General features: G+C 35.5%; 1 protein-coding gene and 1 long non-coding RNA gene across 11 annotated transcripts in view; both read left to right on the top strand.

Moving 5' to 3' along the window:
* The window catches only part of EHBP1 (EH domain binding protein 1), a 416,635-nt gene that overhangs the window by 137,724 nt on the left and 255,073 nt on the right, over positions 1-23,838 (top strand). For all 10 annotated transcript variants that reach the window (XM_078056492.1, XM_078056493.1, XM_078056491.1 and 7 more), the window contains 2 exons: positions 2,425-2,520; positions 6,316-6,369. In XM_078056492.1, the coding sequence (XP_077912618.1) occupies positions 2,425-2,520; positions 6,316-6,369 (150 nt within the window). The remainder of the gene's footprint in view (positions 1-2,424; positions 2,521-6,315; positions 6,370-23,838) is intronic.
* LOC144379226 (uncharacterized) lies at positions 9,782-13,584 on the top strand. The gene is made up of 2 exons (XR_013441775.1): positions 9,782-11,360; positions 13,203-13,584. It is a non-coding gene; the product is annotated as an uncharacterized LOC144379226 (long non-coding RNA).

Raw genomic sequence — 23,838 nt, 5'->3', positions numbered from 1 at the left:
GCAGACCCTTAACTGACTGAGCCACCCAGGCGCCCCAAATAAATCTTTTTTTAAAAAAAGAATTTTACAAATACTTTATCTTTTCTGCTGTGGCTGATAAGGAAAGTTCAGTTATTATACTCTTCTTATGTTTTTATTCTATGGGGAGGCTATGAAAATATAATGATGGTGAGTTTGAAGAGACCAGAGGAATAGCCTGATCTACCATAACAGTACATGAGATGACACAGAATTGTCATAAATCTTCAATATTAAGTATGTAGAATATGTAGAGAGGGGTTTTGATTAAGGATTATCTAAAGTAAGCAGAAATTTACTTTTCAAAATGGAGATTGTTTACTTTGTGGAGTTTTTGTTCTAGGATTGTCAGTAGGCATATTTCCATAAATAGGCAGAGGAACAGAGGAATCTCTGGAGATATTTTTTAATCAACAGCACTCAGCTCTTTACCTTTGGGTATGGTGTGCTAAGTCTGTTGTGGTGAATCTCTATTGCCCTTTCCTTACCTGAGTTTTGTGTCAGGCGAACGTGATAACTACTACACTACGGAAACACCTTACCTGAGTTTTGTGATTGGAGGGCAATGGAGAGAGAATAGAGGGAGAATTATTGACAATTTATGGGTTGGAGTAGGGGGAATGCTGCTAAACCTATTTCTTACGCTGGTATTTTAAGTAACAAGATATGATATGATTTGAATGGACATAAATTTCCATGATCTTGATCCTTTCTCAGTTCCATTTCATGGGTTCAAATCCAGCTTCTGCGACTTGCTTGCTGTGAGATCTTGGGCCAGTCTGTGCCTTAGTTTTCTCATGTTAAATTTGTTCCCTGGCACACATCTGCACTCGTATAACTTCTTTCCTGTTATCGTGGAAGAATTGTCTGTGGTTCTGGCAAAGGCCAGTCTGTCTCCTTTTCTATCATTAAGGACATCACTCTAGTAATTCTTTCTCTTTTGCATCATTAAATTTTCCCCCTTAACTGGATATTTCCCATCAGCATTAAAATATTTTTCTCTTATTAAAAAATTATCTCTGCCACTATTTTACCACTAGTGCTGGACTATTTTTCTCTTTCTCTTTCAGCAAAACACCTCAGAGGAATTGAGTGTACAATATCTTTAATTTCTTTTTTCTATTCTTTCTTGAACCCATTCCAATCCAGGTATTTGCTCCTATTATTCCACTGAAACAGCTTTTGTGAAGTCAGTAATGGCTTCTGCTTTGTTAAATCCAATGGTCATTTGTCCTATCTAACCTGCCATCAAGATTTGGCACAGGTGATTGTTCCCTTCTCCTTGAAACATTTTCTTCACTAGATTTGCAGGATACCACATGCCTTTGGTTTTCCTTCTGTACAAACCTTTTGCTAAGTCCTCCTCGTTTCTTAGACCTGTTAATGTTGTGCCCCAAGGTTCATTTCTTGAACATTTATATTCTCTAGCTGTACTCCTTCCCTTGGGATCACATCCATTCTTAAGCTTTAAGTATTACCTGTATGCTAATGATTCCCAGATTTATTACTCTAGGCACATACATCCAACTGCCTATTTGAACATCTACACCTGAATATGTAATAAGCATCTATTCTCTTTTAGTTTTGATTTTTTTTTATTTCTTCAATTAACTTTCTTATCGAGCTTTGGCTAGAAATGCCACCACAAAGAAAGAACTATAGTGGTGACCCCCAACTTTGGGGGGTCCATAGGGAACCATGATAAACAAGATTTACAAGAAAAAAGAATCTTGAAAATTACAAGTGCTAGAAATATTAACTCTATAAAAACTGCCTTCAGGCGCCTGGGTGGCTCAGTCGTTAAGCGTCTGCCTTCGGCTCAGGTCATGATCCCAGAGTCCTGGGATCGAGTCCTGTACTGGGCTCCCTGCTCAGCGGGGAGCCTGCTTCTCCCTCTGCCTTTTATGGATAAATAAATAAAATCTTTAACAAAACAAAACAAAACTGCCTTCTTCTTTACTTGCCCCAGATAAACATTACAGTTTAATAGAAAATGAACTTAAATGCAAAGTATACACTTTGATTTTCCTTTTAAAGAATGAATTTGCCTTTAAGTTCCTAGATCACAAAATAATTTTTAAAAATATTTCTTCTAATAAAATTTTTATCCAGTCACAAATAGTGGCTTTTAAAAATATGAGACCCCTCATCTTTGCATACTCTTTTATGTGGTGGTGGGGAGGGAGAGGGTAAAGTTTTGGTTACAGATAGTAATCTATAGCTGTCATGTGATAGAATTGTCATGGCCCAAGTTTAATGCTTGAAAAGACTTATTTGACTAATCATTTTTGTTTCAAGGAGACTACAGATCTGATGGATAGTTTAATAGGGTTGATAAATTTTTGTAAATTATTAACTTTGCATTTCCTGTACTTCATATTGAAGCCATTATTTCTATTCTGGTAGGCTCATAGCTGGCAACCTGGAATAAAAAATCCATACCGTGGTGTTGTAGTGTGGCCTGTTCCTGAAAACATTGAAATCACTGTGACACTTTTTAAGGTAAGTTCCATTTTTATAAGTCCATAGAACTTATTATTATATAGTCATGCTTCCAATGACAGAATATTTCAGTATTCATTGTTCTGTATATTTGAGTCCAACCTGGTTCCTTGATATGCATTATTTTATTTTATGGATATAACAATTTATAACAATGCAAGGGCATCAGGGTATTTCATGGTCTATGAAGTCAGAATAATTTGGGAGCCCTTTTGAACTTGTTACAATTGAGATCAGTTAGAATACTTCTTTCATTACTTCCTACATTCTACCCCCAGGAAATTTTAAAGTGCTTCTTTGTGGAAAGCTGAGGTTTGTGGAGTTCTTAGTCCTGAGCCTCATTTTGTTAGCCCTGTTTGACTAATTACAATATATGTTTTAAAATTAGTATTTGAGGGGCGCCTGAGTAGCTCAGTTGGTTAAATGGCCGGCTCTTGATTTTGGCTCAGGTCATGATCTCATGGTTGTGGGATTAAGTCCTGCATCAGGCTCTGTGCTCAGCAGGGAGTCTACTTGCGATTCTCTCCCTCTCCCTTTGCCCCTCCCCCCACTCTCTCTCAAATAAATAAATAAATCTTTAAGATTAGAATTTGAGTATTTAATTGATGTTAATGTAAGAAGTTCTAAATTGATATTTGATAAATATCTTAATTGATATTAATATCTTACAAATACTGTGGCTTAAAAGAAAAATTCTGGTTGTAAATTCAAATGGCAGATCCAAAAACATAGCTGTGTGTATACCTACCTGCCTGTTATACATACATGCTTTTTTCTTGAAAGTCTTCCATATTTTCTGAAACATTATAAAGTAGTCCCCATCAAGTCCTCATTAAGCACTAGAATCTTTACTTTCCTAACTAACCCCCTACCTGGTCCAAAAGAATGGTGGGGAAAAGTCTCATTTTTAGCCTTTTGGAAAGTGGTGAAATTAGAAAACAAATGCTTATTTCTTCCTTGCTTAACACTTCCTTGAAGTGTTCCAGTTGTACTGAAGTTACTTTTGCAGGACAGAAGGGATGAGACAGTAGCTGCTCTTCCTTTTTTTTTCCAGAAGGTTCAAGGCCATCCTGTAGTCCTTCAGTCAGCTATCCTAAAAGCCTGTTATTAAACCCCCCTTATCCATATATCTCTTACTGGAATGATACAGTAAGCGTGGTAGAGAACAGCAAGACCTTTAATTCTCACAGCAACCCATAAGGAAACTGAGACTAAGGAAGAAGGTCTCTTGCTAAGTCACAGTGATTTAGCCCTCTTCTTTCTTCTACATTGTACAACCTATTCTGTAATAAAAACTATGAATATAGATTACAACAGCAGGATCTCTGATATGGTTGAGGAAGACTTTTAAGTAGTCTTTGAGTATTTTGATTTGGTTTACTGTTTACATTGGGAAAGATGAAATGAATGGACATAGTTTTACAAATTAAAAAAATGATGACAAGAGAGTAAGGGGCTGGATAGAGCTGATAAATAGTTGACAGCCATGTGTTTGGGAAAAGGATATGCACTGAGTGATTCTTAGTTGAAAGTAGCTGTTGAAATGTAGTACTTGGAGGATTAAGAGATAAGTGTTTTCAAGTACTGATGGGAATGTTGAGCATATCCTTATCATGGAACTTTTATGACTTCGAGTATTAGTCTGTAGAAAAAAACCCAAATACCCCTTTTCCCCCAGTTTGTTGTAGTAAACATTTCTGTTCAGTTGTGCTATTGAGGCAAACTTGTGATCATTTTAAATATTTAAAAAAATATTTTCAGTGGCCGCTTTTATCTTCCCAACTCACCCACTCCCCAGAATTCTAATAGAAAGGCAGAAAGGTAAAACAACTTTTCATTCTTACGTGTAATTTTTGGATCTTGTTTTTGATAGCACTTAAAATATTCAAGTGGAAAACTTTTTCATGTTTTCCTTTTTCTTTTACTTATATTAAAGTCTCTACAATTCATTTAATCTTGAAATTTGCAAGTAGAAAGGATTGCTCTAAGCCCTTTTGTCCTAAGTGTAGTATTCACAGAGGTGTGCTCAAAGACAAAATGCTTTTATGGAAAGTTAGTAGTATGTTTCATTTTCCTATGACTTAGCCAGAAATTGATTTTTCTAGCCTGCATGCTTGTTTTTGAAATTTGAATTAGATTGAAAATAGCTATTTCTAGTAAATAAATTTAAAAAAAGCCTGTTAGGGTTTTGAAAAGAAAAATGGTTCTTTAAGCCATTTTCAATTTTTCTCTTTACTGCAGCGGTGAGAAAGGAGACTCTACAGGGTAGAAAGTAGGATACAGAGAAGACTTAATTGATTCAAGCTAGAAGCAATTTTCATTCCAAATGTTTTTGTCTGGCCAATAATATAAATAGTTAATTGTGTAGCTCTGCCATTTAAAAGTGGCCTGAAACTATTACTATTGCTCTTTTACGTCTTTTGACTGACTTTGTCCTATCAGGTGTGTCCCTTGGTCCCACTCAGATTATTCTTGTAAGAGTAAAGAAATCTGAGTTGGTACTAACATGGTCAGAATTGCGGTTTGGGAGAATAGTATAAGATTGATTGGAGGGCAGAGAGACTGAGAGAATGTTATAGTCACTTTTATCTTGAAATAGCTTAGGCACAGAATGATAAGGACCAAAACTCAGCTGTGGCAGTAGAAGCAAAAGATTATTAATATACTAAAGTAGAATCAATCATGAATAAGATGCTTCCCTATGAGAAGCATGTGGGACCGGAGTCCCACTAGAGGAATAGCAGAGCCCATTTTCCATCTATGTGCACTTGCTCATTCTTAGAGTAGAATGCTGAGCCTAAAGCCTGCTTTATTTAAATATTCTCTTATTTTTACTACCTCCATCCCTCTGCCTTCTCTACTACGTGGAGTTGAATTTGTACAAGTAAATGCACATGTGATGCGACTTTTCTTTTTATGTCTTATACTCTGTTGCCTTTTGCCTTTACTTATTCAAATATCTGTGAAATCCTATATAATTCCAGCTAGCCCAGATGCTTTCTTTCTCATAAAGCTTTTCTATTCATTCCTGTAAGTGATGTGTTGTTTTCTAATCTGTGGTGAAACCATGTATTTCTTTCATCATATTTATTTAGATTAGTTGTTTGTCTTCAAAGGCAAGGACAACTATGTTTGAGTCCACATAGCACATCTCCAGTTTCTTATATAACAGGTACCAAATACATATTTGTAAAATAAATACTTGCAAAAGTGTGCCCTTTTTTTTAATTTGCATTTGGTTGAAGGATCCATTACCTTATCTCAGGTTTCTGAGGCATCTTCAGGGTTAATGGGAGGGGAGGGGGGATGAAACAGCCATGCCAGTTTGCCATTTTGTGTAGACTATGGAGTCCCTTGCAGTGCTTTGAAATTCCAGATGTTTATATAACCTCTGCAGAAGAAAACATTTTCTCAAGTGGTACTGCTAGTTTAAAAGTATAAAACATGAGGGCTTTATATGAGCATTTTATATCTTAATAAAGTGCTTCTTAAGTTAACTCACTAAATTATCCGTCTCTCTGATCAGGTTTCTTTTTGTCTTGTCATTGATGCAATGATGGAAGATAATTACATGCATCAACATAAGTAAAATAGAGAATTTCTTCAATATAAAATAAGGATTTAGATGTAGGGAAATTGTGGAAGTTTCGTAAGAGTAGGCTCTTCTGCTTCTCCCTTTTAAAAAGTTGGTAAAAGCTAAAAGCAAGGCTGTTTATATGTTCTTGATTGGATTAACTGGTTTAAAGAAATGTATTTCAGCTTTATATTTTGCTTTTTTTTTTTTTTTTTTTACAGGATCCTCATGCAGAGGAATTTGAAGATAAAGAGTGGACATTTGTCATAGAAAATGTAAGCTAATGGCAAATTTCATCACCTTTCTTTCACATTGTTGGCTATATACATTGTTAAAGCACACTAGCATTTTGGTGGTAGGAGAAATGTTACCTTATGAAAGTTAAATAGTGATTTGTAGCTTTTAGAATTTTTTAAATGAAATGATAGCCAATAGCAGAATTATTTTTAAGAAGTACTTTTGTTACAACTATATAAGTAAAAATACTTCTAAATTATGTGTATACTTTGTATTTGGTTTAGGGCTCGAGGGAAAGACTATGTCTTATCTGTTTAGCATCTAGCATGGTGACCTTTGACATCTTTAAAAATAAAGTACATGCTTTAACTCTTTGGGTTGAGGGATTCTAGACTGGTGCTTTAATAATCATCTTCAGTTTGGTCACCTAGTTGGTTTAGATGGTTAAGCGTCTGCCTTTAGCTCAGGTCATGATCCCAGGGTGCTGGGATCGAGTCCTGCATCAGGCTCTCTGCTCAGCCGGGAGCTTGCTTCTCCCCCTCTCCCCCCTCTCCTTCCCCAGCTCTTTCTTGCTCTATCTCAAATAAATAAAAGCTTAAATAATCATCTTCAAATAATTTAAATATTGTGTAATCCCAAATGATTAACAGGCATATAATAGGTGTTCAGTAGATATTTTCAAATGGGGGTTAGGTAAGATAGGCAATGAATATATAGTGAATTAAGAATATGGGTTCTAGAGTCAGACCTGATTTCAAGCCCTAGCTCTGCTCTTATAAACTGTGTGATTATGGTAAGTTTCTTGACTTCTTAGCCACAAATTTATAGGGTTGTTTTGTGGATTAAATAGGTTCAGTGAATATTAGCTTTTACCATTGTCATCATCATGATCACCATTAAAGTTCTAAAATATATTTATAACAGATTTGTAACATGCTTTGCTTGTAGCATATTCTTCCTTCCAGAGTCAGTATATCGCTTGACTTTGTTGTATATCTCAGTGACTGTGTTGTATATCTCAGTGATGGAAGGAATACTACACTTTTTCTAGCAGTAGCTGGGCCATTTTTAGCCCGCAGGAGCTGGGAAGCAGGTCCAAACATGGTAGGGGGTGTTCTGATGGCTGGATAGCAAACCAGTGTAATTATTAAATGTTCACACATGTTAACAATTCTGGACTTTCTTAGGATAGATTTGAACATTATGCTTGGAGTAGTCATTGAAGTTTTAAAAATGAACAAACTTAGACTTCTTAAAACTGATTACAGCTTAAAAAGCTAGCTTTCATTCTCATGTAAGAGCTTCTCCCCAATGGATGGTCTTTCAGTTTTTAATACTTATGACTCAATGATACATCTGAATTCTCTTTGTTAACTGATGTGTTAAAGAGTTAGCCAGTTGAATTTGGGTTGTAGTTGATGGTAAAAACTATATATTTTTTAGAAAGTTGTTCTTATTCCACAATGAAGATAGAGACATACCAGTTTCAAGTTACTGAAGAATGGTATTATAAACTAACTAGCCCACTGAAAGGTGCATATAAGCCTCTTTTTATAGCAGGCATAAACAGAATGTATTAAATGAATACTGTGAGGTGTGAGAAAGTTTAAAAATAACCTTGGGATTCTATATAAACCTTTTCCTAGGTTACAGCTCCCCTCAGTGGTAAATGATGAAATTGACTCTTGTCTGGAGAAACAGTTTTTTTCCTGTAGCAGTAACATATTACAATGTTATATTCTGCCCTACATTTTAAAAGTGTAATGGGCTTCCCCATTACAATTTCAAAGGACTAAAATCTGGGCTTTGTTTGAGTCTGTTGGTAAATTGCTCTGACATTGAAAAGGCCTGTTCTCTGAATAGAATATTAATGGACCTTTCTTTTCCTTGCACTTCGTGTTATAACCCCACAGCCGATAAGAAACGTTTAGTTTTTGTTTAATATATAAATAATATAATATAATAAAATGATAAAAATGATATGATATCAATAAAACAGATAATTCTCCAAAATAGATTACCATAAAAGATTTATTGGGCACTTACTGTATACTGGATACTGTGTAGAATGCTTTATACACATTATCTCATTTACTCATTACAATAACACTGTCAGATATTAATAACCTTATTCTTATGAATAAAGAAAGCGAGATTTAGAGAGGCTAAGTAACTTGCTCAAGTTATATTGCTACGAAATTAGGATTTTATCTAGTCTTGTCATTTTCCATGACCTGTGCCCTTAACTCCTATGCAATAACTACCTTCCTTAGTGATAAAGGTGGAAAGAAATAATTTGAAATTGTAGAGTCATACAGAGGTTTTAATCAGGCTTCCCTAGTGATAGACCTATGAGGTACATATGTATTATATTTGTAGTAAAGGTCTTTATTTATTTTATAGTCTTTAATTATTGTATGTATTCAGTCTAAAATTTATTGACTGCTTCTAGACATTACAAAATGGAATTCCTGAATTTATCAGTCCCCAGAATTCTGAATATCTTTTCTCAAAACAACTCTCTTGCTACTGTGTATAAAATGAGATAATGCTGTCTTCATTTTACTGGTTCTTTTGTTTCTGGTCACAGAAAAGATTTCCCAGTTGTTTCTGAGTTTTCTTGTTTGGATCAGAAATCTACTTATAACATAGGTTGAAACTTTAGAGGTGACTTTACGACTGCTAGCTTTGTGACTTTGGACAAGTTATTTAATCTTTTATAGCCTCTGTATACTTAGGTATAAAATGATGGCATTAATGTCTACTCTGTAGGTTATTGAAAATTAGAAATAATGTATAGAAAGCATATAGTTCAGTAAGGGGTAACTATTTTTATAATGTTCTTTCTAGAGGACATGGAAAATGTAAAGGAAGCTAGATTTCTAAATTTACTGTTGTAGGATTTTAGTTTTTTTACTCCCATTTACACCACTTATGCCTCTCAGCAGTTCTAGACTTTATTATTATCTCAAGAAATGACAAAGCAACTTATAAATATCTCATTTGTGTTAAACATATTTTTATCTTTTGAAAGTTTTCAGCTTTTGATTCAGGACATCTTCCCCTTATAAATTTAATCCAAGATTAAAGGAACAGTTTGTGTTCTGAAATTAAACAAGTGCTGGTAATTTATTAATATCTACCCCTGGGACCAGACAGTCTATGTTTGTGTTTATCTTTCCACAATATGAATATATGAATATACTTCAAAAACAAATATAAATGAGTTTTAAATTATCCTTTATTTTGGATTATTTAGGATCCATTTCCATATTATTAGTGCAGACAGTGAAGGACAGATATCACAAAGCAACATGTTTCTTTTTTTATCTACCATAATATAATAATGTTTGTTCACCCAGGCAATTGACATTGTGGGTTTTATTTTAATTAATTAATTAATTAATTTATTTATTTTAAAGATTTTATTTATTTATTTGACAGAGAGACAGCGAGAGAAGGAACACAAGCAGGGGGAGCGGGAGAGGGAGAAGCAGGCCTCCCGCCGAGCAGGGAGCCCGATGCGGGGCTTGATCCCAGGACTCTGGGATCGTGACCTGAGCTGAAGGCGGACGCTTAACGACTGAGCCACCCAGGCGCCCCTTGTGGGTTTTATTTTAATGTGAAGCCATAATAGTTATATTTAGAAAACAATTTTCTTTTCTTTTCTGGTGCTTTGTTATGCAATGAAAATCAGAACCAGTATATTTGTAAATTATACCCATAAGTCTTAGTTTTGAAAATTAAAAATTTTTATTCTTTAGATTCTTTATTGGTTTTTGAATGAGTCCAAAAATATGTATTGATGAAAAGCACCAATCCAGGTTGAATTCATTCATTGATTCAATCATTTTGCAAACATTTAATGTGAATTTTCTGTATGCCCAGAATTTTGTTAATATTGGAGCTACAGAGTCAATTAAGACATGCAGAATTTCATTGATTCTGAGATGCATATTTTTCCCCCACATTTGAAATTACCTGAAATTGGATCATCTTAAATTTTTGGTGTCCCATAATTATAATTGGTAATGTTTTTTTCTTTCCTAGTGCTATATAAAATGATAGTGCATCATTTAAAAACCAATGGAGACTTATATTTGATGGTGTGAAGTATTCTGTCCTCCTGAAATTTATAAACTATTAAGGATGTTGTATAATTAAAGAAATGCAAGAAAAAAGATACCTTTAGGAGATTATAAAGGAGGGCAGCATCAGGGAAGAGTTCCTGGAGGAAGTGGCTACAGAGCTTAGTTTAAAAAAAAAAAAATGGAGGGGTGCCTGGGTGGCTCAGTTGGTTGGGTATCCGACTCTTGATTTTGGCTCAGGTCGTGATCTCAGGGTTGTGGAATTGAGCCCCGTGTCAGGCTCCATGGTGGGCATGGAGCCTGCTTAAGATTCTCTCTGTCCCTTTCCCTCTGCCCCTACCCCCCGCCAAAAAAAAAAGATTTATGTAAAAAGGCACTCCAAGCAGAGAAAAGAGGGATCAGATTAGGACAAGAGAGACAATGGTGAATTTAGAGTAGTATCTGTTCTTGATCAGATAATGGAGAGGAAGAGCAGACCTCCCCCCCCCCAAAACCAAACCAACCGAAACAAAACATGAACTACCCACCAAAGATCAATAGACCTCTATTTTTTTAAACTACTAACCCAGTAAATTTAATATTAGGCATGTGATTTACTTGAGGTGCTGTGTCCTCCTTAGAGGAAATGAAGAGGGTATCTTAATGTGTTTTCTTGGGGCCACCTATCCAGTCTTTCCCACTATTTCTACCAGTGACCAATGAGATGGGCAGTTTGGCCATCACAGTGTCTTTTTTATTGCCATTTATTTGATATTACCTCCAGAAGCCATTTAAATGGATTGGGATATTATGTTAATTCCAAGGCAGTACTATAAATCCTCTTCTGTTTTGTTTCTTTTATTGGATTATATTGAACAAGATTGGTTGCGCAACCAAACTCACCTGACAAGAATACCATTATACCAAGAATAGAGATGATATAATAGCTCAAACAATACAAGGTAAACAGTATAAAATTACAAAGTTTCTGACCTTATTAAATTTAAGTTTGAATCCTCTTCCAAAATCAAGTCAGTCTCTTGATCTCATAAAGTTGTAGTCTGATAAATTACCTCTGCTTTTTCTTTCAGAGGAAAAAATACATATACATGCTTCTTCTTTCCTCTAAATATTTTTCTTCTGTGTCATCTCAACCAAGGGATCTCTCTCCAATGGCTGGGTAATGACTGGCTATTTTTATAGGAACTGTAGCTTGCAGTTTCTTCCATTTAAACTGGTATAGCTTCTTCAGTAACTCTAAACTGGGATTATCTTTTCAGCTCCAAGGAACTCATGAATGAGTTCCAAAGGGTGAATAGTACATAGAAGAATACTACAACCCACATACCACAAAAATAAGAATCTTCTCCTCTCCCATGTAACCTGTAATACAACAATTTATAATTTAAGTATCAATCAGAGATGGCCTAGCTTTTTTAGGGTAGGACATTTGCCATAGTATAGTCTTACTTATAGCCTACCTATTAATATTCCACCCCACAGAAATGTGACCCAGTTAACTTTCTTGAACCTGATTAGTCCCTGTTGACCTTCCTTCTATGTGGAAGTGACACTGAGTGGGTGGGGAGGAGATTCAGACTTCCACTAGGAACAATTCCATGTTTTGTTTTTCTGTTAAACCCAGTAAATAGAGAATGGTTTAGTCAGTAATGCCTATGTTACTATATTTGTTAGTATTGTATACTGTATTATATACTATATATACCTAACTTTTAAAAATCTCAACTTTAATTTTTAAAATTATTTCAAATGTACACAGAAGTAGCAGGAATAATATGATGAATCTCTGTGTACCTACGTCTCAGCCTCAGGAATCATATTTTGCCAAACTTACTTCATCAGTCCTTCCACTTTTCTTTTCTTTACCAGGTAATTTAAAGAAAATCTCAGATATTGTATCATTTCTGATGTAAATAATGAAGGCCACTTTTGAATACCTTTGGTTTAGAAACTTGCTAAAACATACTGGCGTGTCAGAAAAGGTGATCTACTACAAATGAAAAAAGAATTTTTTTTTTTTTTTTTTTGTAAACTTCCTTTTAGATGATTTTTCTTGTCTGGTAGGCCCATGGCTCAAAATGATTTTATCCTTGAAAAGTGATATTATTTGTACTTATTTCCACATAGAAAATATTTAACTTAATATTAGAAGCAACAGAGCTTCCCCTCCAAACTCCTCAGAATTGAACTCTTGCATTTGGAATAGGAAACTCATAGTTCAGACAGGCTCTACCTGGTCTTCTAATTATCTTGTCAACTTGCTGTTGAATATGATTATGTGAATAGTGCCTGGCTGGCTGTGTAAATTAGATAGGGTATTATAGATATGGCTAGTCATTAAATGAAGTTTTGTCAGCTAGCTCACTCTCATTTTGGTCAGATTTCAGAGGAAGTCCATATATATATATATACATTTTTTTTCCTGCTTAGTTTTTTCTTTTAATGTTAAATATTTAATAGGTTGTTCTAGTTCAGAAATCTTTCAGATTGTGCTTTTGGAGGAAAATTCCATATCCTTTATTCTCAAGTGACCCTTTGGTTTTAGAGAAAATAGTGGAGAAATGTTTGTTTCACTTAAAAGAGAAGTATGCCCAAGAATGATTATATGTTCCTAGAGCCTGTCAAAATCCTCAAAATCATAAGATTCTTGTGTAAGTCTATTGGCTTAAATACTTACTTAGTTTTCCATTTTCATCTTGCTTAATGTCTGTAATTTTTTGTCAATTATCTGTCAATTTTATTAGAGCATATTAATTAGAAGAAAGCAAATTTTTCGTCTTCAGGTTCTACATCCTAAATTCTTGACACAGGAAGGGACTACAGATGGATTAAAAGCTAAAGTCAACTGTACTGTATTTATCTATGTGTAATGCAAGAAGCCCTAAGTTAAAATTGTAAATAAACTACTGCATGTTAAATAATTTATTTCATATTGCAGTTTACTTTGTGCAATGTCTTAGTTAATAAACTTAAGGAAAAGTTTTATTTTACAGCAACAAAGCACTGTTTTTATACTATTACAATGTATATGCTATTGCGTAGTCTTTTTGGTTGGATTTTCCGATTTTTATTTATTATGTGGAGATTCATCTTTACTGATGTTAATCGTACCTTACAGATCAAGCAAGTAGAGCAATAAAATAAAATTTTATTAAAGTCTTCATACTTACAGTTGCTTATTTATTTACCAACTCGATTAAGTGGATACTGTGTGGCAGATATTTGCTAGTTATTGACAGTATAATAGTGAAAAAGATGCGGTCCCTGACTCTAGGTATCCTACAGTCTAGGCGGAGATGAACAGGCAAGCACCAAGACAGAGTAAGTGAGGGCATTACGTGTGCATTTGTAGGGTGTACCTAACCCCAGTCTTGGTGGGTTAGAGGAAGCTTTCTAATGAAAGTGATTTGTAAGTTGAAACCTAAAAGATAAAGTTTTTACAATTCTTTGTCTGTAACTTCAAAATCCAAAATCTCTACTATCTAAAAACATTAAAAAATGTGTATTTTTAAAAAATTTGGTTCAAATTCATTTGGTGACAAAATCTGTCCTGACCTGAAGTGAAGCTATTTGTAGTATTTATTCCACTTACTGTGATTGGTTATTCATTTTGCTGCAGAAATATATATTTGACTGTGAGTTCTGCCTCGGACCTCCTTGGGAGTGTTGCTGTAATTTAGGCACTGTAATACAGGCATAGGCACTGTATTGCCTAAAATCAAAATAAGAGATTTCGGGTAAAAGATTAAGTACTTCTGATAGCTGCAGGGAATTTAGAGAGTGCTTCAGGTGGTTGGATTAGCTTGAGCAGAGAGGCAAGAGGGATTGTGGCTCCTTTATGAAACAGCATATAGTTCAGTAGATTACTTTCTAGAATATTTAATTTTAAAAATATTGGTTAGGAGCTCCTGGCTAGCTCAGTCGGTAGAGCATGAGAGTCTTGATCTTGGGGTAGTGAGTTCAAGCCCCACATTGGGCGTAGAGTTTACTTAAAAAAAAATATTGGTTGATTTTTCTAGGGTTATAGTAATTTATAACCGTTTAGTTGAGTTTTATGATAATGAAGGAGTTAAAGAATTGACTGTATAGTTGCTGTGAACCTACAGATTTACACGGTTCACATGGCGGGTAATAGTGGTAAAGGAAAGAAGTGTTGATATTGTTAGTTTTAAATTAGCATTCACTGCTCTAAAATCATCATGTCATTTTTTTTTTTTAACAGTGCATGTATCTGGGCCCCAACTTGGACCTACTGAATTGGAATTCTGATGCAAAAGGGAGATTGGCTTTGAGCATATTGGGGTCACCCAATTATTATTTTTTTCCAAATTAAGGATTTGGAAAATGGGGATGGGTGAGTGTATAAAACAGTACTTTATACACTATGAGATGTATTTCATTATGAAAATAATTTTATGCCTTCATACTTACAACAATTAAAAAGATGATACCTCACTGGAATTTATTACAGTTTATTTTTCTTTCTGAAATTACTTAGTCATGCAAATGTGATATATTCAGCTGAGGGGTCCCTGAGTGGCTCAGTCAGTTAAGCATCTGCTTTCAATTCAGATCATGATCACAGGGTCCTGGGATGGAGCCCAGAGGGGGGCTCCCTGCTCAGCGGGGAGTCTGCTTGTCCCTCTCCTTCTGCCCCTACCCTGCTCACATGAGTGCCCTCTCTCTCTCAAATAAATAAAGAAAATCTTTTTAAAAAAAAAAAGATCTTGCTTGGGGCGCCTGGGTGGCTCAGCCATTAAGCGTCTGCCTTCGGCTCAGGTCATGATCCCAGGGTCCTGGGATCGAGCCCCACATCGGGCTCCCTGCTCAGCGGGAAGCCTGCTTCTCCCTCTCCCACTCCCCCTGCTTGTGTTCCTGATCTCGCTAACTCTGTCTCTGTCAAATAAATAAATAAAATCTTTAAAAAAAAAAAACCTTGCTTCACCTCCCTCTTAAAATAAAATTAAACTGTTTCAACTGATCAATTAATAACTTCATTAATGATATTCGGTAAGTTTTGTTAAAGAATACAAACTATTTTCTGGGGCACCTGGGTGGCTCAGTTGGTTAAGCATCTGCCTTCGGCTTAGGTCATGATCCCAGGGTCCTGGGATCGAGCCCTGTGCCACATTGTGTAGGGCTCCCTGCTCAGTGGGGAGTCTGCTTCTCCCTCTTCTTCTGCCGCTCCGCGCGCTCACGCGCTCTCTTTCTCAAATGAGTAAAATCTTCAAACTATTTTCAAATAAATACTTCTTTTAATTCTTGAGAAATCTCTCTAAAGTGGACATTATTATAATTTCTTTGAGTCCATGAGGTTAAGTGACTAGTTCAAGAACACACGAAAACGACTTAGTTTGGTTTCAAACTTAAGTATTTAGACTCAAGCTCCATGTATTTTTCCCTGCATTTATTCACTCATGTACTCACATTTATTGTCCTAGGCCCAGGGTATAGAGCCTGGATGCACTAATTAATTACTATGGGGGATACATAGGAACATCTCTACTCAGATACTAAAATCTGGCTTGAGAGATAAACACATGAAACAAGAATAAATGAAATGTACTGTTAAATGTGTAATGATGGCTGAAAAGTACAACAGAAGTTAGAGGTAGATGAGTTAATATGGTCTGAAATTATCAAGAATGTTTTAAGAGCTGCTTGTCAAACATGGCTGTGTATCCTTAGAGGTAGTGGCAGTTTCTATCTTTCTGTATTGTAAATTCTCTTCTCTAATATGTACTTCAAGGTATTTTTATAATGAAATCACCGAAGAATCATTTCAGAAAAAGGCAGAAGTCATATGAATTTTAAAGATGAAACGTGAATTCAAAGAAATGCCATGTTTTGATTGAGCTGCCTTCTAGTCCTGGGATCCCTAGTCCCAGGTCCTCAGGGATATGCATCTTACTTCTTTACTCTTAAGGGTAATTGAAAGGAAAAGTGGAGAAGCCTTGGATAGTGGGAAAAGGAAGGCTTTGGGTGCAGTTAGGCCTGTACTTGAATCATACTTGCTAGCTGTAAATTTGGACTTTATACATATTTATCCTTTTAGAACCTGTTATCTCATCTATAAAACAGATACTTTAGAAAATGATAGCTTGGACTAGAGATGTTAAAAGCATAAAAAGCATGTAGCACAGTGCTTGAAAAAATAGTAAGGATTTAATACGTGCTAATAAGTGGCAGAGAGACTTTACAAAGGAGAGGAAAATAATAAACTTGGAAGGGAAACTTGAGGGAATATGGAAATTACTTAGTTAAGTGATAAGGTTAACAAAGGATCAGGTCATGGAAACTCTTGAATACCAGATTTGGAATTGAATATGCTTGACCAAAGACCATTTATAAGCACAATGTTTCAGAAAGGATGTGTACTGAAGTATGGAGTCACTTACTCAACCATTTGGATCTGTGAAATCATCTTTTCCTCATTAGGCAGGCAGTAGCCTACGCTGATAACAGATACCACAGCCAGCTTGCTATCACAAGCAAGCAAGGGTTCTTAACCTTAAATTTTGGGATCCTTAGAGGTTCTTGCATGGATGGACTTCAGAGGATTGAGATCTTTTTAATATCTTTTTAATATCTTTAATAGGTAAAAGTTTGTAGATGAAGGTCCCCCTTTCTTTTAAAATCAGATTTTCAATGAAATCTTTACCCAAAACATTTTAAGGAACCCTGGGTGTTTTTTACAATTTTTGAAAAAATAGGTGACTGACATGATACAAGCAGGAAAACCACTTCTCATGTGGATAACCCATTTTGTTACTTTGTAACTTTAGGAAGTAGTCATCCTTTTATCTTATTCTCTTTAATCTTCTATGCTTTTTGCGGACAGTAAATTGAAGGCACTAGCATATACCCAAGTAACATTTTTGAGTCATATTTAAAAGTTTAAATTTGTTAGAGGTTTAAGTTAATGTATGTACATTTCATCAAACGACCTTAAAAACTAAAGGAAGTAGAGCAGTAGCATATTTGCACTGTAATAGGCTCTTCTATTTAAAGTTGATAATAGAACAGAAAGCATCTTAGTAGATAATTACTGTTTCTCCCAACAACTGTTTGTCCTTGGAGAGGATCATAATGTGACTAAACGGAGAGTTCTGGGAGTTAAGGAAGATACCAAAGCCTTGTGTATTTTAGTTTCTATAAGCTAAAAAATAGTCTAAACTTTAACTTTATGCTGAATGAATCTGTTGGCATATAATTTGTGTAGTTATTACTGAGTCATAGTAGTAAAATGCAGTCTGTCTTCTAAATCACTAGAGCTATTTAGTTTCTTCTTCCTGCTTCATCCTTCAGATGTCTTCCTTACAGATGAATGAGAAAGACAGCCACGGTTACTTTCAGTTCTATTTTTTGCCAGTTGGAAGGAGAAAGCTGATAAACAAGGCAGCTATCAAAACAAACCTCTAATACTACCTTAGAGATATTTGAAACCAGCAGTGTATTTGAGCAATTTTTTACATGTTTATTCATAGAAATTTAGTAGTTAAAAGACACTAGTGCATAGAAGATGTTATGAATCTGCATGAGGCCTTTTCTCCCCCGATGACAAACATTAGAAGAGACTTGGTGATTGCTTTACAGTAGGATTCTAATGACACTCTAGACTTTTAATAGAAAAGTATTTAAGATTTTTTCAGTTTGCTACTTTCATTTGTCTCTCCCTATATTCTCTCAGGACTATGTAAGTAAAACTTCCTTAGTCTTATAATAGAATGGATTTTTGGCATTCTAGTTTTCTGCCACACCAACTACCTTGAAAGACCGGTTAATACGTTGGAGACTTCCTACATGATTCTTTGCAAGAAGACAACCATGAAGTGAATTATAAAAACAAACAAAAACTCTTAAATTTAAGTTAAATTGGGGTGCTGGCTCAGTTTGGTAGAGCATGGGACTCTTGATCTTGGGGTTGTGGATTCAAGCCCCACTTTGGGTATAGAGATTACTTAAAAAAAATAAAATCTTAAAAAAAATTTAAGTTTAATTATTTCTTTGTATAGAATTGGAACTTTGCCTTATGTAATTAGATATAGCTGCATATGTACTGGTAGAAAAGCAAATGGAATTGCTGATATTATAAGAGGTGTGTAACTGATTAGAGAAACAAAATTTACAAGTGCAATTCAGATCCATATGAGCTTGAGAATACAAAGCTGTCTTGGTACTTTAATACCTTTAAGCTCTCCAGAAAATAAGTAAGATCTTCACAACTCTCTGTGGATGATGTGTTATCCTACCAATTTTTTTTTTTTTCTATTTTAATACCAGACTTCTTTTTAAAATTTTATTTTTTGATTCTTTTTTGTTTATGACATACTCCTTAATTTTTCTATATCATTAAACTAATGAGGCATTTTTGCCTAGTATGTCTCTGTGCTCTAACATAAATTGGGTATAATAATTGATTTTTATCAGCATTGTACTACTAGACACTGATGAAGTACAGCATCTTGTAATAACAATCTTTTTTTAAATAAAATAATTTTTTATTATTTTTTGCTTTTATTTTTATTTATTTAATTTTTTAAATTTTATTTATTTATTTGATAGAGAGTGAGAGAGCACAAGCAGGGGGAGCAGCAGGCTCCCCACTGAGCAGGGAGCCTGATGCGAGGCTTGATCCCAGGACCCTGGGATCGTGACCTGAGCCAAAGGCAGATGCTTAACTGACTGAACCACCCAAGGCACCCCTTAAATTTTTTTTTTTAAGATTTTATTTATTTATTTGTCAGAGAGAAAGAGCACAAGCAGGGAGAGTGGCAGGCAGAGGGAGAACCAGGCTCCTCGCCTAGCAAGGAGCCCGATGCTGGACTCAATCCCAGGACCCTGGTATCATGACCTGAGCTGAAGGCAGATGCTTAACTGACTGAGCCACCCAGCCATCCCTTGTAATAACAATCTTATGCTCAATGACATGATAAAAGTGTTCTGGTAAATATGGTACTTTAGTTTAAAATAATTCAATGCTTGAAGAATATTCTTTGCCTTAAGACAGATTTGTTTTGGGGGCACCTGGATGGCTCAGTTGGTTGAACAACTGCCTTCGGCTCGGGTTGTGATCCCAGGTTCCTGGGATCGAGCCCCACATCAGGCTCCCTGCTCTGCTGAGGATCCTGCTTCTCCCTCTCCCTCTGCCTGCCGCCCCCCCGCTTGTGCTCTCTCTGTCAAATAAATACAAAAAAATCTAAAAAAAAGACAGATTTGTTTTTAAATAAAAATTATTTTGGAGAAATTCTGAACAATATACAGATACTTTGTAACTGCCCTTCCTGTGTTGCCTTTGAAATTTGGTTGACAATAGCTGATAGTTTCATTACTAGGAAACAGGTGAAGAGAAGATATTTCTCAAGTTGTGTAACAGTAGCAGAATCAAGGGTCGAAACTCCTTGTCTCCCAAATCTTAGGGAGCCTATGTACATTACCATGTTATTGAGGTCATAAGGACCATAGACAACAATATTGAAGACATCTGTATTTTATTATCTCTCCAAGTTGTTTCTTTTGTACTTTAAATAAAAGACCTAGCTATATACAGTATATCCTCAGACTATTTGTAGCTATTGCCATAGCAGTGGGAGGAGCAATTTCTCATTACTTCCCTGAATAACTTCTTTCCTGGAGTTATTTATCTTTAAGATTCTGGCAGTCTGAATTGTCTTGTGGCATTTGTTAATTATTTCAACCAAATCATTAGAATAAACTAGACCAAAGAACATTTGAGAATATCCTGAAAGGAAAAGTATATATTGAATATATTAAATTTGTTTGTTGAATGGCTTAATAGGAAAAAAAAATTTTTTCCCCTCTCTCTATAACAATTCTTTCTCTCTCTGTGTTAATTGTATATATAACTATATATAACAAAGGAAGCACAGAGCTGTTCTTTGGAGGGGGAGAGGGATGTGAGGTAGGAAAGGGAGGAAGAAAGTACTCTATTGCAACTTTCTTTAGCCAGAATTTTTTCATAGCACTTTGTTTTTGCTTTCCCTTTTAGTTCCTCTTTTTGTCCTTAATTAATGGCTTTGATTTTATGATACTTGAATCATTGCATTCTTTTGAAAATAGAGTCAACTGGAAATAAATCGATCTGCTTAAAATAAATTTGAAGAATTTCTCCTTTCTCGTCAAACTGAAGGAAGAGTTTAGAAAAGTTGTCAAATGACATGAACTGGATTAGATCACTAGAAATCATAGGATTTATTGACATTATATTTATACATATTAAACTCTTTAGCCATAGCAACCATTAATATATGCCTTCCTACTTCTTTTAGTCCAGATTTTCTAAAATTGCTTTTCTACTGGCTTTTTTTTTTTTCAAACCATGAATGGTGTGTGGTGACTATAGTTAATAGCACCATATTATATTTTTGAAAGTTGCTGAGAGTAGATCTTAAAAGTTCTAATCACAAGAAAAAAATTGTAACTATGTGTGGTGATGACTGTTAACTAAACTTATTGTGATAGTTATTTTATAATACATATATCAAACCATCAGGTTGTACATCTGAAACTAATACAATGTTATATGTCAATTATAGCTCTTAAAAAAAAAAACCCACAAGAATAAGGTTAACCTCTGTAAAAGAGACCATAATTGTTCTATTTAATTGGGTCACATGTTTTTTAGACTTCATTATACTGAGTGCTGCAAAATTGTTTATGCATTTACTTCCTAGACTTCAAAGATATAAATAAGACAAAGTTTTGGTCCTCAAGTTGTTCTCAGTTTGGTCAGGGAGGCAGATCTATGAGCAAATGGAGACTACAGTGATGGTGCTAGAAAAGAAGCTTATGGAAGTTCCATTTAGGGTGTCAAGGAGCTATTGCATATATCAGGGACATGGGAAGACTTTAAAGAGGAGTTGATATGAAGTATGACTTGAAAGACTTTAAAAAGTTTACCCTCCAGATAGAGTTGGTGTGAGAAGGATAGGATCTGAGGTAAGGACAGAAGAACAGCCTTGCTAAAGGCACAGTGATAAAATTCCTACAGCCTCATTTGCAAAGTGGAGAGAACAGAGGGGTTGAAACTAGTGAGATGAGCAAGGGACAGATAGTGCCTGGCCTTGTGTGCTGTATGAAAATATTTGAACTTTATAATAGGTCTATCTATGGGTCTTGGCTGCCCATCAGAATCATCCCTGGGTGTAGTAAAACATACAGGTTTGCCTAGATACTGTATGATTGTGATTCATGATTTTAGTAAGCTATCAAGAGCCATGGAAAAGTTTTAAGCAGAGAGGTAAAATGGTCAGACTTATATTTTGAAAGATCAGTTTCTCAACAACAACAGAAACACACACAAAAAATAGTAAAATATTGGGGCACCTGGGTGGCTCAGTTGGTTAAGTGTCCGACTCTTGATTTCAGCTCAGGTCTTGATCTCAGCGTCGTGAGTTTAAGTCCTGTGTTGGGCTCCACACCCAGTGTGGAGTAAAAAATATATATGTAAAATAGAAAAACAAATTAATGTTTTATAGACCCTGGGAAAAAGAATTTTCAACAAAGTACAAAAATTTAAGTTGTTTTCTTTAATTTTGTAATTCTTTACTGTGGAATAGCTCAGAATGTCACTTCTGTTTTAAATAACAGAATTGATAACTGAGCAAAGAAATGTAATTCGGGTTACAAAATTCTTGCTTTAGTAAAAATTTCTTGAACAGTGAATTTAAAAAAAGAGGGGTGCCTGGGTAGCACAGTTGGTTAAACATCCGAATCTTGGTTTTAGCTTGGGTTGTGATCTCAGGGTCATGACAAACGAGCCCTGCATCAGCCTCTGCACTCTGTGCAGAGTCTGCTTAAGACTATCTCGCCCTCTCCATGCCCCTCCCCCTTGCCTCTCAAATAAGTAAATCTTAAAAAAGATCAGTTTCTATCTTTGAAACTCTCACTGTGCTTGTCACTAAGAAATACTTTTTACATTTTGATCCACTACACACATATAGGCACCTATATATAACTAAAACAAAAGATTCATGAAACATACCTTACTCTTACTAGTATTGTGGCATGTGCTCTAGTTATTTCTTGTTCCATCCTGATGTTTTAGAATGCTGGTTGCAAGTCACTAAGTTGAATTTGCAACTCATTAAATTTATTTCATGATCCACTAATGGGTCATAGCCTACAGTTTGAAAAAAATATTGCTGTAGAGAATGAATTGAGATGTGTAAAACTGAAAAGATCAGATAGGCAATTAGTTCAGTTGTCCAGATAGTAGATGATGTGGGCTTGAAGTAGGGCAATGACATTAGCAGGTAGAGGGGAGGGGAGAGAGAGGAGAGAGGGGAGAGAGATTCAAGAGGTGTTTAGACGGTGGTTGAATCCATTCTTAGCGACTGCTTAGTTCTGAGGGTTGAGGGAGGTCAGGTAGTCTAGGATGATTTCCAGATTTGTAGTTTGAATATTTGGATGCTTGTGTTGTTCTTAAGCAATATAGAGAACACAGAGGAAGAATTGGTGAGGGCAGGTTGTGGGGGGAAAAAAGACATAACCAAAGGCAATTGGATATGTCAGTGATTTTTTTCGAAGTCATATTCCTTTAAGTAAATGGTTTTTTCTTTTTTTTTCTTATTAAAGATTGCATAGCTTAAGGCTCTATCTTTTCTTTTATCTTTCTGATACAGCCTACTTTTTCTTATACATTGGTTTTTAGTATTTTCATGTGGGTTGCCCTAAAATATTTTAAAACTTTCCCTCCATGCTATAAGGGCCTATAACACCAATTCAGTCTTTTCCAAGAAGACATCTGATTCCTTGCCCAAAGTAAAACATAAGAATTAAGCTTTTTTCTTTCCAAACAACATCATCCTTTCCTTTCTGTCAGAGGTAGAATCTCATTTTTCTGACCCTTATGCTTATTGTTACCGTTATGTATTCAGTGGCTTCATGGGCATTAATTGTATCTGTTGCGTTCCCATATGTAACCAACTAAGTGTTGTTACAAGCAATGCAACAGTGCAGGTTAATGTCTGCTGAGTATCCTCTGGAACTTAACTATCATTTTCTACCACTCCTGATTCAGTTTAACAGCTCAGATTGTAGTCACTGTCCAGGTTACTCAATTTCTGTGGGTCGGGAGTTTGAGAAGGGCTCGGCTGGGCAGTTCTAGCTTGGCATCTATCTAATGCACTAGTCTTTAGGTGTTTGGGGACTAGAGCACAGATCGGGGGCTTTTTCACTTCATGTAGTTTCAAGGCCTTCCGTAGTTCACCTCTCTGAGTGGGTTAGTTTGGATTTCTTTTAGGGCATTCGGACTGCTTTTGTGGCAGCTGAGCCCTTTAGGAGTGACTATTCCAGCTCTTCGGGTGGAACTTGCATCACCTTTTCCTAATCAGCCTTGCTAGGTGCATAGTGTTACTTCCTCATGCTCTTACCAATAAACCAGGCACAGAGTTGCCT

The sequence above is a fragment of the Halichoerus grypus genome, chromosome 10, assembly GCF_964656455.1.
Source record: "Halichoerus grypus chromosome 10, mHalGry1.hap1.1, whole genome shotgun sequence".
NCBI lineage: Eukaryota > Metazoa > Chordata > Mammalia > Carnivora > Phocidae > Halichoerus > Halichoerus grypus.
Note: the sequence above shows the minus strand (reverse complement) of the source record. Positions and strands in the feature narration are given on the sequence as shown.